Genomic DNA, 16,207 nt, shown 5'->3' with positions numbered 1-16,207 from the left:
TGGGCGGCCAATCACCGCCCTCAAGGGGGAGCGTTCCGCCAACCGCTCCTTTCTGACCTCCCCGCCCCCTCCTCTGCCGCTCATACAATCTTGATGGAGTGGAAACCCCCGAATCGCCTCGTCACCTGGCGGCGCTCTTCGCCAATAGCGCTACGAAGCGGTGGCACCGGCGCTCTGTGATTGGCTGTGAGGGAGGCCGGAGGACAAGAGGGCGGGCTCGCCAGGGCAGCAGGGAGCGTTTCGCCGGCCGAAGCGTTGGGCTGCTGCGACGACGATGAGGGAGAGGGGAGCGGGCCGGGTCGCTGCGCCGGCCGCTGCGGGGCTGTGAACCGGCGCTGGGAAAGTCCCGCGGGCGGCGAGGCGCCGAGGCCCGGGGCCCGGGGGTGGGGATGAAGAGGTGAGCGAGGGAGGGGTCGCGGGGGCCGGGCGCTGCCGCGGGACGTTGCTCGTCGCCGTCAGGTAGGGGTGAGGCGGCGGCGCGGGCCGGCCCCACCGCCCCAGGGCACTCTCCTCGGCCGCTTCCATGGCCGGTGGCCCCGTGCTGGAGGCGCGGCGATCGCTGTGGGCCAGGCGGTGGGGCCTGGCCGTGGTGGCCGCCCGGCGGCGGGGCGAGGCCCAGCGGCAGGGCCGGGCCGGGCTGGCTCGGGGGTGGCGGTAGCTCCCGTCGGGGCTGTGCGGGGGCGCCGAGCTTGGGCCCTGCGGTGCGTTTCCGATGGTTCCGCGTTAAGCCCTGGGCAGCCCCTTGCTCTGACTTAAAAAGTGTTTCGGGGCTTTCCTTCCCTGTCCTGCTCATAACCGCCCAGAGAGGTAGAGAAAATTCTCAAAATGGGGGGGGGATTAATTATTCTCAAAAACTTAGCCTTGCATCGAGCCTTGTGACTTGCAAGTACATTATATGTCGCATCTTACCTTGCTAGGTGATAAACAGATCCATCGTCACTCTTGCCATTAAACACTCGGTTACTGAACAAAGCTAAATATGATTTGGTTTTCATTTTAAAATCTGAACATTTCATTTTATTGAGAGGACTTGCATATCATGTTGACAGAAGGGTTGTCTGCAGAACAGTGATGATGGTGTATTGGTGTTTACTTGCCAAATCTAGTAATGTCAGAGTATTCTCATAGTTGATAATGATTTTTGTTCTTCCTGTAAAGCAGAATATTTGTATCAAATTTATGACACCTAACTAAATTTAGTGGAGTTTTTCAGCTGCGTTTTCTTTTAGAAATCATGTTACCAGTATGAACTTATTTGTATCAGACAATATTTCAGCAGCTATTTTGAAGAACAATTTCTATTTTTTCCACTCATGGCTTGTATTGCAGTCGTGTAATTCTGTGTATATTGAGCTGCAACTAAATTTACTTGCTCCTAGTTTTAACCTTCCTTTGAAAATTATTTTTGGACTGTGGAAGAACATAAATTTGCATCTCAGCTGTTTAAAATTTGGTATTTAAAGTGAAAGTTCTGTAAGAAACTGTACAATTTATTTTACTCTCTGCATTTTATAATCTGAATCAGAGCTACAGACTTGTGTGTTCATGCTGAAACCTGATAGCTGATTCAAACATCTCTGTATAGTTCATCTAAGGCTACTGCAGGGTAGAAACAAAGTTCTCATATTTCAGAGCAACCTTTTTGTGATGAGATGTCTCTAGCGACAACAGTGACTCAAGACAGGAGAAAAAGGAAGTTAGGGAAGCTTTGAATTTAGGTGGCTTATTATGGCCTACCTCTGACATTTTTATAAAGTTGGTTTTTTTCCGAAGTCTGTAGTGTTGCAGTCATAACTGTGTTTTGCCTGTTGCTTCCCAAAATCCTTTGAGCATGAAAATAATTCAGGTAGTAGGTGGAGTAGAAGTACACAGTTGAACAGGCTCTGACACTTAAACATCCATGGTGGTCAAGTACTCTCTGGTACACACAAAGTTTTATAGTTGCTGGTATGTTGTGCAGTGTAATGATGACTCGTTGCTAAGCATAATTTGTTTGGTTCCCAAGTTAATTCATACTGAGGGCTAATAGTTTATTCTGGTCTTAGTCCGCTATGTGTGTGCTTTTTGCTCAGCAAGTATACTTTACTCGCAGAATAATCAATTCCATAGAAAATGGCTGTAAAAAAAAATATCTTAAAATCAGTGGTTTATGTACCTATATTTCTAATATATTGCTAGAACTTAACATCCTTTTTAGCAAGCTTTTCTGTGCTGTTAAAATACAAAATTATCATTTTTATTATTCTAAAAGAAGGGGATTTGGTTTTTAGAGCTGTATATTTTCTTTGGCAGGGGACAGTGGTGGTAGATAAGTTTTTAAAGGAAGGCATTTTATATAGTGATAATAAACTTTTTCATAATGGAAAACCTTTTGGTACTGTATTCAGTGGCTTAATAACATCGCTGTGGTTGACTAGAACTTTGAAAGACTGACCATGCACCATATAAAGTTATCATTGTATAATCTACATGCAGCTGTTAACATGTTTTCACACTGAAATCTTTACTGCTAAACATGTGAAGATTGTGTAATATTGCAGCAATGGACCTGCAAGCAGGGTATACTTATTATAAAAGTAGATATGAGAAATAATATTTTTAATAAAAATTAAAAGTTACTTTTTTTTAAGCTCTTGAACAGACTTCTCTGATAATATATTGTTTCTATACATACTTACTAAAATGAATTATTTCTAAAAGTGAAATAGGAAAGGTCATGATCCCTGTAACATCAGAGATACTTGTTTGCAGTGTATTGGGGTTGATTAACTTTGTGCAATGGCTCACAAAAAGGAAAATTAAGTAAGTGCATCAGCCTTTGAAAGCTGAGAACGTAAAATGGAACTATGACGAGCAAGATAGTATCTATTTTTTTCCCAGTGTCTGGAAAAAGTAAGGGGAGGGAACTAGACAGAACTTGGATGGAACTCTATTTTAATATCTGAGTGGACTTATAAAAACTAATGGTCATTTAATCATGTTTCCTTTGGGGGGAGGAAAAAAAAGATCCTGTTGCATTCTTCATCAGTTCCTGTATAAAACATAATTATTTCAATCTGATACTGATATTGGACTTTTTTGTTAATCATCACCAAACATTAAAGCCCATTTATCTGTATCACATGAAAATGAAGAAAAATAACTTGAAAACAGCTTGACAGTCTAACAGACTTTGTCTCAGTGAGGTCTGAAACTGTCCAGATTCTGTCCCTCAGATGTTAATTACTTTGCAGATGGAAACACTTTAAACCACATAATTCCTGTGAGCTGCTGCAGCAGCGGTGTCAAAGTGTGATGATGACATTGACACCCACGTGTAACATCTGTGAAGACGAGAAGCATGCTGTATTCAGTTTGAATGGCTGTATGGTACAAGAGCCTCACTAGGAGGCTCAGCAAGTCAGCGCAGGAATGTGTGAATTCCTAGTAACTGAAAGATGCTACTTTGCATAAATTTCAGGTCCTCTGTGGTTGTTATTACTTTTCTTTGAGGGAAAGAGTTTTGTGAAATACTCTTTTTGTTTAAAAACAGATGATGAAAATAATTACAGTACTACTGGATTCCATTGCTTTCTGATAGCTTCTGAAGCTGGGATCAGACTGAATAGGAGAAATAGCAATAGATTTTTGTGGTATTTGAATGCCATCAGAGAAAAGATCTGGAGGAATAGGGTAGCAAGAGGAGGCACAAAGACAAAGAGTATTTGCTTTTTATTTACTGAAGTTAAATCCACAAATAATCATTGAGATTTTCCTTTAACTGAGTGCAAACTGTGGCATCACAGATTAATAACAAGAAAATTTACATGACAGTATATTCTTAACTTGTATGCTACCCTTTTCTGTCATCTTTAGAAGAAGAACAAATCCTGTTCAGGTACTGCAGATCTTTCTTCATGTATCCAGTATCATCTAAACTGTAGACATATGTGCGTGTGTATGTGTTTTACTTTTGTATCTGCTACCACGAGCAATGAAGTATTTTCAAATTGTTCCTGTTTAGTTTATTGATTGTGAACTATAATTCTTAGGATGAAGTTTAACTAAGGTGTTTTCTTCCAGGTATTTTAATAACTGAAAGTGATATATTTCCTACTTTGTCGAAGTGAATGATCTTCCTAAAATGATAAAAAGAAAAGCTTCCAGGTTTTTCTTCAGAATTGCATGTTGCAATGCTGGCACAATTTGTTTTTCATACATTGTTTATTGCTTACTGGAACTGTCCGTTTCTATTATTTAAAGAAATGGCTATTATAAATTACTAAAGTTTCCATTTTCTGTTGCTCTATTACATTGACACAATTTTCTGCTTCACTAAATGAAAAATGTTATGCGGGATGACAGATGCAGTACGCTTTGTCAGAGATAAGTTGTCACTAAGCACGGGAGAAGATCTTCATGGTGGAAAGATTCCATCAAATATTGTTTGTAAACTTGAGCAAGATATTTATTCTTGTTCATCTGAAATTAAGATTTCTTTTTCCTTTCACTTATGTGTGTTTTCTGCATTTCATTACACTTTTTCCATAGGGTCTTGCTTCAAGGAACTAGGGAAGGAAAGGAAATACACAACAATAACAAGTAGAAATGGGTATGTCCGTGATCAACAGTACTATGACTGTTTCAAGACTATGTTCATGGTCTCAGATTTTGCTGAACTATTTTACTCTGTAGGAGGAGTGGGGCTGGTCACAGATTTAAATGATTTTCTGTTGTTTTACTTAAGACTATCTGTAGTTCCCCAATTTCATTTTGCCTTTTTTAAATTTTTTTTTTTTAATTCTAGGCTTTCTGCTCTGGATTTGGTTCTTTGCAAAATGAATATTGCATTCTTTCACGAAGGTTGGACCCTCCAGTAGAATTTGTCAAGATCAGTGCACATAATTCAACAGCTTATTTTTCTTGAGGACTTCTGTGCAGCTTTTAAAGTTTTATTCACAATGAATTCGGGCTTATGGAGTCAAGAAAAAGCAAGTTCATCCTATTGGGAAGAGCGGATCTTTTACTTGCTTCTCCAAGAATGCAGTGTCATAGACAAGCAGACTCAAAAGCTCTTGAAAGTGCCCAAAGGTAGCATTGGGCAGTTTTTTCAAGACCGTTCTTCTGTGGGACATTCCAGAAATATTCCTTGTAAAGGCAAGAAGCTGCAGATTGGATTAAAGATTCTGGAACAACCTCATGCAATCCTGTTTGTGGATGAGAAGGATGTTATAGAAATAAATGAAAAACTAGCTGAGTTGCTTTTGGCCATTACTAACTGTGAGGAAAGATACAGTCTGTTTAAAAGCAAAAGCAGGTTAACTAAAGGCATCCAAATAGATGTTGGCTCGCCTGTTAGAGTACAGCTGAGATCAGGAGATGATAAATTTCCTGGAGTTGTTCGCTTCAGAGGACCCTTATTGCAAGAAAGGTCCCTAACGGGGATATACTTTGGAGTAGAGTTGCTGGTAAGTTTCTTGCTAAGGGGGAGCATCATAAATATTTTATAAGATGAGGTAAAAACGTTTTCTTTAAAGAGGCAGTCATCATAAATTTTTTTTTCTAGAAGCATCATTACCCCTAAAAATTCTGTAACCTTCAGTCTTTTCATAAGTATTGTTATTAAATACCTGTGAACACACCATATCACATCAGCCTTGGATACTACTTGTTAAGTGAAGCTTGATGAGGTGCATGGGCTGGCAAAAAGACTTGAAGGTACGCTGACTCTTCCAGCCTAGAAAAATTTAATTACTTACATCCCCGTCATGGCAAATATCTGACTCTCAGATTTCTGTTGAGTACTTTGTTTTTCCCTGCATGTGGCAGGATACAATCCGTAAATGCAGGCTTGGATTTTAGGGCTGCTGGTTTTGTAGAACCCTAAAAGTCAAATGGCAACTAGTTAAGATAGAGAATGTTGCTGTTGTGTGCTCCTAGTGAGATATTTCTGCAAAATTAATGTCAACCATAAGCTTTTGAAGGATTAGATTCAGGAGAGTGCCACTCTTGCATTAGAAGTATATTTTTCAAATTCCTCTTTAAACTTTTCCCAAATTCTTTGCAGTTCCCACTAAGAACCTCAGGGAATATCGAGCCCAAGTGCTTCTGAAAATCAGCTTTCTCTATTTGGCATCTAAGTGGAATTTTTGAATGCTTAGCATTATGTTTAGTATGAAGTAATCTTGTCTTGATATGGCAAAAATTTGGTGCTGGAAGCAAGGTTTGCACCTGAAGAAAACATGCTTCTCTGTGTAAAAAGGCTTCTGCCTGCAGCTGCTCTAATCTAATGACATCTTACTGTTTATTCCCCTAAGATAGTGTGTATATTTGCCACATTCTGGCAATAGAATTCTCCCAATATAATGATAGTTCAGGCAAATTCTTAGTGCAGTTTCTCCAAAACACAGGATTGTCAGGATTGTGTTACTGCTTTTGTAGTAGTCTGCTTTTGCACAAAATACACTTTTTTTTTTTTCTTTTCTTTTTTTCCCCCTCCTCTTCCTCCTCCAACACTTAGGAAGAAGGTCGTGGTCAGGGCTTTACTGATGGACAGTACCAAGGCAAGCAGCTTTTCAGATGTGATGAGGATTGTGGGGTTTTTGTGGCTTTGGACAAACTGGAGCTGGTGGAAGATGATGACAATGAACTGGAAAGTGACTATGCAGCCCCAGTTGATGCAATGCAGGTAGAACTTCCTCCTCTGGAGATCAACTCCAGGGTTTCTCTGAAGATAGGAGAGAGTATAGAGTATGGGACAGTTATATTCTGTGATGTCTTACCAGGAAACGAAAGTTTAGGATACGTTGTTGGAGTGGACATGGTAAGAAAATAATCTGACTTTAATAACTTTTGCATGTGTGTTAGCTAGTAAATTACATGCAATATAGAAGAAGAAACATTATGCACAAGCTACTTCAGCGGAGGCTGACCTAAAATGGGAAATAAATGCTTGTGTTCAAAGATGCCCTTTGGTGGTAATTGTTTTTTGGCATCAGGTAAATGGTATCCTATTTGATGCTAAACAGTTCAGGAGAAATATTCTGATTACTCTTGAGGAGCCTCCACTGAGCTACTTGCAGTGTTAGATGTCAGTCTTGAAGTGATAGAGTTGTTTGTTTGTCTTGTGAGACTGGCTTTGTTCTGCCTTTTAAAAAAGTAGGCTGGATGCCTCTTTCTTTGTTAGCTATTTTTAAAAGCTTTTTTCATGTAACTTTGGTTTGTTTGACTTTGTTTTACCTTAGAAATACTGACTTTTAAGTACAAAAGTTGATCTTTCAAGAAAATGTGAAGCTTGTCATTAAAAATTATTTCTAGCAACTTGAATTTTTTAAAATGAACAGCTTTCAAATTTTTGGTAGTTAAAGGGTGTTTTGGTTTTGTTTTTGTAAATCAGGTGCTTCCATTTTCTTGACTGCAGTAGCTGTTGTCTAACAATGCACTGGAATTGTTCTAACTTGTTTATAAATAATGGATTTTTGTAGAGGAATGCTTGTTAAAATAGGATATATCTCTCAAAAGAACAATTTTTAAGTTTGCGTTTGTCTTCAAAGGCTGTAGTGTTTGACTGTTCTAAATACAGAATTTGTTACAGGAAAAAGTAGATGTTGTCAAACCTTTCATTTTCCTACTTTTTACGTTCCTAAAGACGTATGTGCGTATTCTGTACGATTTAAATCTTCTCTTGGGATACATGTAACATGTTTTTCTATTTTTAGGATAATCCTATCGGAAACTGGGATGGAAGATATAATGGAATACAGCTGTGCAGTTTTGCAAGTGTTGAAAGTACACTTCTTTTGCATATCAATGATGTTATTCCAGGTATGCTCTGCTTTCTTAACCAGAAGGCAGACGTTGATAACATCTCAACCTAGGCATAGTTAATGTGATTAAAACAATACCACGGAATTAATATCCTAAATTCACTTCAATTATTTCAACCTTCTGTGTTACACTTCTCTTCACTTTCCTACTCCTTTTGGTTGCAGTCTCACTGCAAAGTAGAAAAGGTTTAATATTGAGTAAAATTCATGTCAAATTGTATAGGATTTACAATACTATACAGTTGTATAGTATTCATGAATATGTGAGTGTCTGTAGTGGGAATCTTTTTATTGAATGTTGTTCAATTTATGCCAGGAGTTTAAATAGCTTGGTTCAGAAAGCTGTTCTTCCTGTGCTTGAAATGTATTGATAGTATTATTTATGTGTTCTGTGAGTAAATCCTTGAAAATTTATAGCAAGACTGTGGAAAAATTCATTATCCACAGTAATTCACTGAATAGTGTTAATTTGTAACCACTACCGTCCCCTGATTCCTTTTCTCAAAAAAGAAAAAAGTTTCATGTAAAACTTTTGTTTGTGCTCCATCTGAAGACACGTACTAATGAGTGTGCAGCCTGTAGTTTGTAACCGTTGCCCTCTCTTCAATTCGACTAACTTTTCTTATATTCACCTACTACTTGTTGGTTCAGTTGAGATGCATGTTTTTGCACGAATTCTCCTCTCTTCTCTGGAGAATTCATGGGGACTTCTCAATTTTTGGGAAAAGAGCATTTGCTGTAGATGTGTTTGGTAGAAAACAAAGTTTAGAATTTCATGCATCTGTTTCCCGTAATGGAAGCATGCATGTACATTGAAGAATGTGAAGTCAATCTATTTGGTATGTTCAAGAAATAATGGTAGACTTCAGAGTAAAGTAATTGCTGATGTGATAGAAGCAAATCCTATACACATAAAATGTTGGTTATGTGCCAAACAAGGTTTTGCTCCACTCAGTTTTAAAACTTACGATGCCAGACCTTGGTTCAGTTATGTTTTCAGTTGAACTTCTCTGTGATATAGTAAAAGTACAGAAAAGGAAAGCTAATATTCTCTTCATATACCATGTCTTAGAGACTGTGTCACAGGACAGGAGACCTCCCAAGCTTGCCTATACCTCAAGAGGTGGTGGTGACAAAAGCTTGTTCAATCATAGTAAGCCAAAGGCTACAGGTACGTATGGGAAGTGATTTTCTTTACCTATGTAAGATTACAGACTTCTGTTGCTTGGGAAAACATGTTGCCTTGCATTTTCTATCACTTCATTTATTACTTTAGTTACATATCAAGTTAAATTTCTCTGGAGTATTAGTATGAATTTATTTAATCATAGTAAAGATGGTAGACAGTTTCAGTTAAGACTGCTCAAAATACCTTCGCTTTCATGAAAAACAGTTTGAGGTTTAGCAAAAATTCAAGAGCACGTTACCTAGTTGGTCTAGTATAACCAGTTCAGGGCTGCATTCTGTTCTTCTGAAAATGTGGTGTGTGTTTGGGTTTTTTTTTTTTTTTACTTTCTAATAAATGTAGTTTGCTGTTGTCTTCCTTCTGCAGGACTAGAAACTTCCAAATTTTTAGCCCAGGAGCAGATCTACTTAATATGCTAATTTTGCTGTGATTCAAAACCAAAACTGAATTTCCTGAAATACAAACTTCTTTTGACTCTGGTTTTGGTCAGCTCTCAAAATCTTCCCAGCGAAAAAAACCTGGAAGGGAAATAATTTTTTTTTTTTTTTTTTTAAGGCAGAAATCAAAATTCAGTGTCTCTTGAGTTTACTAGTGGCTATTTTGGGTTGTAGAATACTAATGACAGTATATTCTGTAAGCTTTTATTCTACCTGGCATTGGATGCTGGCAGAGATGGTCTTCTCCGAAGTAACTGTGGCTGTATGTTGGCACAAGTTATAGCTGTGTGGAATCGGATCGGTAATTTATTTGCCTAGTCTGAATTTTTTTTGGTTTAAAAAAACAAAGAAAAAATACCTGCTGTACACTGTATCTCAAATGCTTTCTTATATCCATAATTTATAGTAACGAAAAATTTGCACTTGAGGGGTATTTTCTGTCTTCTTTTCAGGTTGGTGACTTGAAATTTCAGCTTGGAGGATTAAGTTGGTTTGGGATAAACTGCTACCTTGTTACAAGCTTAGAATTGTGTTTGCTTTGATGGGAGAGTTTGCTGCTTTGTGGAAAGGCAGTTATGTCTTCTTCAAAGTATAGTAACAAATTTATGCTATGAAATCAGAGCGTAGCTAACCTTTTGTAAATAGAGACTAATCTCTTCAGTAAAACATGTTGTTTTCCAGGATCTACCTCTGAACCTGGAAATAGAAACAGGTCTGAAGTCTTCTACACTTTAAATGGCTCATCAGTTGACTCTCAGCCTCAAACGAAAACAAAACCCCCATGGTATATTGATGAAGGTAAAGAGAGATGATAGCCTTTCATGTAGGCATACACTTTATTTAAAAAACAAAACAAAACTAGAGTGTATTGATGTTCTTCAAATAAAACAAGTATGAGTTTAAATTTAAAACAGTTGGAGTATGTTGTCTTAGTGGTAGACATACTATATCATAAAAAGCATCTTGGAACCCCCATGAGAATATACTCTGTCTTAATTGACAGACCTGTTGTTTTATCCTGCATGTAGGAGATTACATTCTTGGCAACGTATGCGCAGCTCTGTGGGAATACGTATGTCTTGCAGGCAAAATAAAAGCTGAGGCTTGGAAGGAAGATGTGAAGATATTCCTTGTAGCCAAGTAGATAGAGTAGTTTTATTTTGCCTGTCTTTTTTGTAGCTAATGTTACAGATCTAAGAAAACTGTAATATTCTGCTATGCCAGCTAATCAGTCTGGAATTGGGGGGGGGGGGGGGGGAATAATCTGACTGAGCATACATGTTTTTTCAGTATTTTTTAAAGTTACCTCCGTAAACTCTTTCTTACAAGTATGGGTGCACATACCCAAAGGATCAGTATATCTTGATTTGCTTCTAGATCTAATTATTTTTTTTATTTTTAATTTTTTTTTTCTGGTCAACTTTTCTAAAGTGTGGCTGGCTGGCTTAGTGACTGAAGGTGTAAATACTAAACTAATAATGTTAATTTACAACAGAAACCTATAGCAGTAGTAGCCCCTGAATTCCATGAACCGTAAAAGAAAAGGGGTTAAAATTGTTCTTGGTTGCCTAACAGATGTTGTTACAACAGCTTGGAACTCTGTTTAAAAATTAATTTATTATAGTATTTAAAGTAAACAAGGTAAATATCCTATCTAGAAAGGACTATTGAAGTAAAGGATTCAATTTTTTTTTTTTTTTTTGACATTAACTTCAGTTAATAAAAACAGCATGGGGAGCAGAGGTGGCAAAGAAGAGGCTTTTGCTCTGTGAATACCAATTGTGTATTAGAGACCATGTAGAGAGATGAGAGAAGATACAGAACACTTGTGCTATTACATCTAGTTGTGATCTCATTTATTAAGCACTACGTTAGTCATGACTTATTCTTTATAGACACTGATAGATTCCTTGTGTTAGAACCAAAGTATATTGTGATAGAGCCAGGGGAATAAACACTTTTCCATTTGCAAATCACGTCTGCAAGCAATTACTCATCTCTGTATAAGCTGTGAACCAAATCCTTTCCTCAGTCACACTGACCAGAGTTCTTCCTAGTTTTGCCCATTACAGTCATAATCCTTGGGGCTGTTAACTTGTATTCAAAGACAAATTCCAATATGGAGGTAAAAAAAAAAGTTTTCAGTCTAAACTTTCCTGTGGTTTCTGGCTAACATCTCCATTCTCTGTGCTGTTCATTTCCTTTGGTTGTGGTAAAAGTGGTAGGGCTACAGCAGTGTCTCCTCACCCCAGTTCTGTCTCTCCAGTGTTGCCAGGTGACATACATCTTCCTATGTGTCCCCAGCTGTTAGTGCTTCCTATACAGGACTCCTGTTAAATCAGGTGTGGCTGCAGATACACTTCATTGGTTTGATAGCCAAGTTGTTCCTTTTGTTAGATGGGGAAAAAACCCCCCAACATTTACTAACATCTTGGTTTTGATTTTTAACAGTTGCTGAAGACCCTGCAAAATCACTTACTGATTCATCTCCTGGATTTGGGCATTCTTCACCACCTTTAACAAACTCTGTGTCTACAGAAAACAGATTTCACTCCCTCCCTTTTAGCTTGACAAAAACATCAACTACTAATGGTACTATTGGACATAGTCCTCTCTCTTTATCTGTTCAGTCAGTCATTGGTGATGTAAATACTACGGCTAACCAGGAGAGCCCATCAACAGCAGGCCCAGTCGGGAACTCACATGGTCTTGAAGCAGGTTCCTTGGCTGAAGTTAAAGAAAATCCTCCTTTCTATGGAGTCATCCGCTGGATTGGCCAGCCCCCTGGAGTAAACGAAGTATTAGCTGGATTGGAACTGGTAAATATAAATTGTAGTTCATATTAATATTATTTACATGTTACTGATTTTGTTTCTGAGAGTTGGTACCTGTATACTTTGCAAAAAGCAGTCTCTCTGGAGGAATTTGTCCAAACAGGTTGCCATGTGATCTCCTTATAACATAGCTAAATTCTTAGATGAGCTCTGACTTTTGTGGCTGCCCTAGACCTGACTCTGTTAATAGGCTCTGAGATGTCTTTGTGTCACAATGGGTAATTGAATTTTTAGGACTGGTCACTTACTTTCAAGGAGTGCCCTTCGCTTATATCATGGAGATTTTAATTGAAAAATGCCGACCATAGTTAAAGGTTCTTTGAAATGCAGATTTACATAAAATGCCCTGGCTGTAAGAGTCTTTACTGAATATCAGCTTTTTGTTTGTTGGTTTTTTCGCATACCAGCAAACAGGCAGTGTCAGAGTTATGACTGTGAGAGTCGTAACACTGGTGTTGATAATCGATGATAGTGATATTGTTGATTTGACAGCCATGTGCTTTATGTGTTCCTATGGGCCCTTTGTGAATTCACAGTTGCCGCTAACATGAATTGCTGTTATGTACCAACATTTACTCTGTGGCAGCTGCTGCCAAGGCTGTGATTGGCTATCAGTTAAATTAATGCGTACGCAGTTAGGGAGATGGGGTTCTTTATTTTGGGGTAGCGTTCAATAAAACCTCAGATAAAGCAGTGTATGATTACGTAAAGCAACAAACATCTTTAGCAAGGTAGGTGAGAATGACTGGAATTTCAGCTGTTACAAAAAATCCTGATGCTTGCGGGTTTTTTGGGTGAAGCTCAAGCTATAGTTTCCCCCAGGTGTTTTGAGACTGCATCCTCGGATGCCTTGTGTTAAACTGGGGTCTTGGACTTGCCTGTCATGCATTTCTGCATTAAAACCTAGTAATTGTTAGCAAGCAGACAATATACCTTAAATCCTGTTATCAAAGATAAATAATGATAACTTCTTATTTTTCATACCTAGTTTGTGTTGTCTTTCCTTGATGTACACTTGATGTGTTCTGAAGCAGCTATTTTTCTTGTGCAGGCCAGAGTGATGCTGGAAGTATTTACACTTCCCAATGCTTAGTGATTTTAATTGAGTTTTAAAAGGTGCTTGGTAGTGCATGTGTACTCTTTCTAACTACAGAAAGAATCTGGAGTGACTAGCTAGCTTAGTTAAGTTCCTAATGTTGACTAGGTTTAATTCTTGATTTCCTCTCCCACCTGCCCCACGCTGCTTCTGATGGAATTTTTGTTTTATTTTGGATGGAGTGAAAGTTTAAGCATGAAGGAAAAAAGTGCAACTCTTAATTTCCTCAATAAATCCAGTTAAAGAACACCTCAGCTGAAGCTTTGTATACTAAAATGCAGGAACATTGTATATCAGGCTTCAGAGTACCTGAAGGGTGACTTACGGGTAGATATTTTATCAAGTGTTGTACTGCAGAATTCTAGAAATAAGAAAAATAGTTAATTCTCACTTGAATTTTCAGGAAGATGAATGTGCAGGTTGTACGGACGGAACATTTAAAGGAACTCGATACTTCACTTGTGCTCCGAAGAAAGCTCTTTTTGTTAAACTTAAAAGCTGCAGGCCAGATTCCAGGTTTGCCTCACTACAGCCTGTTTCCAACCAGATTGAACGCTGCAACTCTCTAGGTACTGAGCTTCTGCTTATTACTTATTTATCAGCTGGGAACTGACCTGGGTTTTGGTTTCATTTATTCCTGCAACATGTTCTTTGTATTGAACATTTGAAAACCTGTACAGGTATTACTTAAATGAGATTAATGAATAGAAGATCAGTCTGTACAGAACATAACACTTCTATGAATTTTTTTTATGCTTTAAAACAATAAAATGTTCATATATTTAAATACATTTCATAAAATGAAGGGATTTTTTGTTATGCTGTACATTCTTTATTTTAGAAGTTGTAAAGCAATCTTGCTGAAAATGGTATTTGCAACTCCAGCATTATGTCATTGCATTGTCAGAAATAAAGATAGTTATTTTTCTATAATGTCAATTTTTTTTTTTTCCCCTAAATATGAACATTGAAAAGCATGTATTTTTATGGTGGAAGTTAGTGGTGGAAAAACTCAATTTATTTTTATTTTTTTTTCTGACTTCAAATATTTTAGATTTCTTGGGTTATGTTGTATTGGCTGGGACAACAGCAAAGAAAAAAAGTGTCTGGTACTTGTAAGATAGTGTGAACAGGGCATTTATAATGAGAAGAGAACTTCATTCCTACTGGATGAAATTAATTCAGTGCTGCAGGCTTTCTGAAGCACTCTAGTATGCATTGTCAGTGGAATGCAAGGCCTTGTTCACTCTCTGGAAGACAGTGAGTCTCAGCTATAATAAAATGCTATTCTAATCCAGAGAAGGAATGCTTACACTAAGGCAGCAATTTAGCTATAAAACATTAATAGGAAAATCTCCAGGGGGATAAAATTTGAGACTTTAAAGTGTCTTTTGAAAAAAAAAATTTCAGCCTTTGGAGGTTACTTAAGTGAAGTGGTAGAAGAAAACACTCCTCCAAAAATGGAAAAAGAAGGTTTAGAGACAATGATTGGAAAGAAGAAAGGTATCCAGGGTCATTACAACTCCTGTTACTTAGACTCCACCTTATTCTGGTAAGTTCATAATTTGTATAGTGGCATCCCATGCTAGAAATGCAGAACACGTGATCTTTGTTGTAATGACTGTCTGTCTGTATTACTGTGCAGCTTACAAAGTCACATGCTGCAATCTTCGACACATTACAATGCTCTTTCAATCTGAACAAGTTCTGCAGCATTTGCTGCATAACATGAAGTGCTAATCATGTCCAAATTGTACTGGCCTTTATGTATCTATACTCTTTTTGACTGTAAATGGTTGAAGGATGAAAGAGTACACAGGCCGGGGGGTGGAGGGAGGGAAATATCTCTTGACTTATTTGCAGAATCCTGCCTTGGCAACTGGTGGTGTACTCTGCTGCAGAAGGGATACTGGGTTAGAGTGGACTTTTACTATTTAGTACAGCTGTGTTGTCCTCTGTCCATAATTATGTCTTTTTGAGTTTTAGTTCTTTAATTCTTCCTGTGGCTTTGCTTGGTTTGTCTTAATGTTGCTCAGGCATCTGAATGGTTGTATCTTCCAGAATCCAAACAATCTTCCTTTTCTTTTTTTCTTTGTAGCCTGTTTTCTTTTAGCTCTGTTTTGGACACTGTGTTACTCAGACCTAAAGAAAAGAATGATGTAGAGTATTATAGTGAGACTCAAGAGCTGTTGCGGACAGAGATTGTGAATCCTCTGAGAATGTAAGTAAAGACATGAACTGGTCTCTAGTCTAATATAAATTTTATACTAACTAGATCTAGCTGTGTATGCATTCCTACTGCAAACCTGAAAAGTTTGGCTAGCTGCTGGTGCCAGTCTGTTTTTTTGGTTTTTTGGGGCTTTTTTGAGTATTTTTACTTGTTCTTCATAGTAAATTTAATCAGTGCTAACTGGAAATAGTTATTCATTGTTTGTTCATAAAATATTTTCACTAATCTCTATTTGGAAATGCGATCAGCATAAAGCTGTTGTAAATTTGTATACAGGTATGAATACAAAAGCATTGATAAATACAAGTTATGTTGTTCACACCAGTTGTATTTACATGTTTTTAATGCTGCTGTTCTTGACAAGAAAAGTATTTGGGTTATCTTATGTGGAGTTTCACAATTTGATAGATTTCTCAGGGCTTTAAAAGTTCATTAATTTTTACATGTGGTCTGCAAGTGGTCAAAATGCTTTTAATAAAAGAACTTAACATGAGCTTTGTAATTTCTTAGGCACAATGAGCAAAGGAAATATGGCAAAATCTGCATGAAAAGTTCTTTGTCTTTAGCTTAATTTTTTTTTTAAACATGCAAATACAGTTGTAGTTCTGAAATTCTGTGG

General features: G+C 37.8%; 1 protein-coding gene across 3 annotated transcripts in view; it reads left to right on the top strand.

Annotated features, from left to right (window-relative positions):
- Positions 1–385: 385 nt before the first annotated feature.
- The window catches only part of CYLD (CYLD lysine 63 deubiquitinase), a 29,890-nt gene continuing 14,068 nt past the window's right edge, over positions 386–16,207 (top strand). For 2 of the 3 annotated variants that reach the window (XM_075510639.1, XM_075510638.1), the window contains exons 1-10: positions 386–397; positions 4,787–5,447; positions 6,500–6,802; positions 7,698–7,803; positions 8,878–8,976; positions 10,110–10,226; positions 11,880–12,247; positions 13,762–13,927; positions 14,769–14,910; positions 15,457–15,579. In XM_075510639.1, the coding sequence (XP_075366754.1) occupies positions 4,941–5,447; positions 6,500–6,802; positions 7,698–7,803; positions 8,878–8,976; positions 10,110–10,226; positions 11,880–12,247; positions 13,762–13,927; positions 14,769–14,910; positions 15,457–15,579 (1,931 nt within the window). In that variant the 5' untranslated portion in view covers positions 386–397; positions 4,787–4,940. The remainder of the gene's footprint in view (positions 398–4,786; positions 5,448–6,499; positions 6,803–7,697; positions 7,804–8,877; positions 8,977–10,109; positions 10,227–11,879; positions 12,248–13,761; positions 13,928–14,768; positions 14,911–15,456; positions 15,580–16,207) is intronic. The other variant, XM_075510640.1, reaches the window with a different exon arrangement.

Source organism: Mycteria americana, chromosome 8, assembly GCF_035582795.1.
Source record: "Mycteria americana isolate JAX WOST 10 ecotype Jacksonville Zoo and Gardens chromosome 8, USCA_MyAme_1.0, whole genome shotgun sequence".
Classification (NCBI taxonomy): domain Eukaryota; kingdom Metazoa; phylum Chordata; class Aves; order Ciconiiformes; family Ciconiidae; genus Mycteria; species Mycteria americana.
Note: the sequence above shows the minus strand (reverse complement) of the source record. Positions and strands in the feature narration are given on the sequence as shown.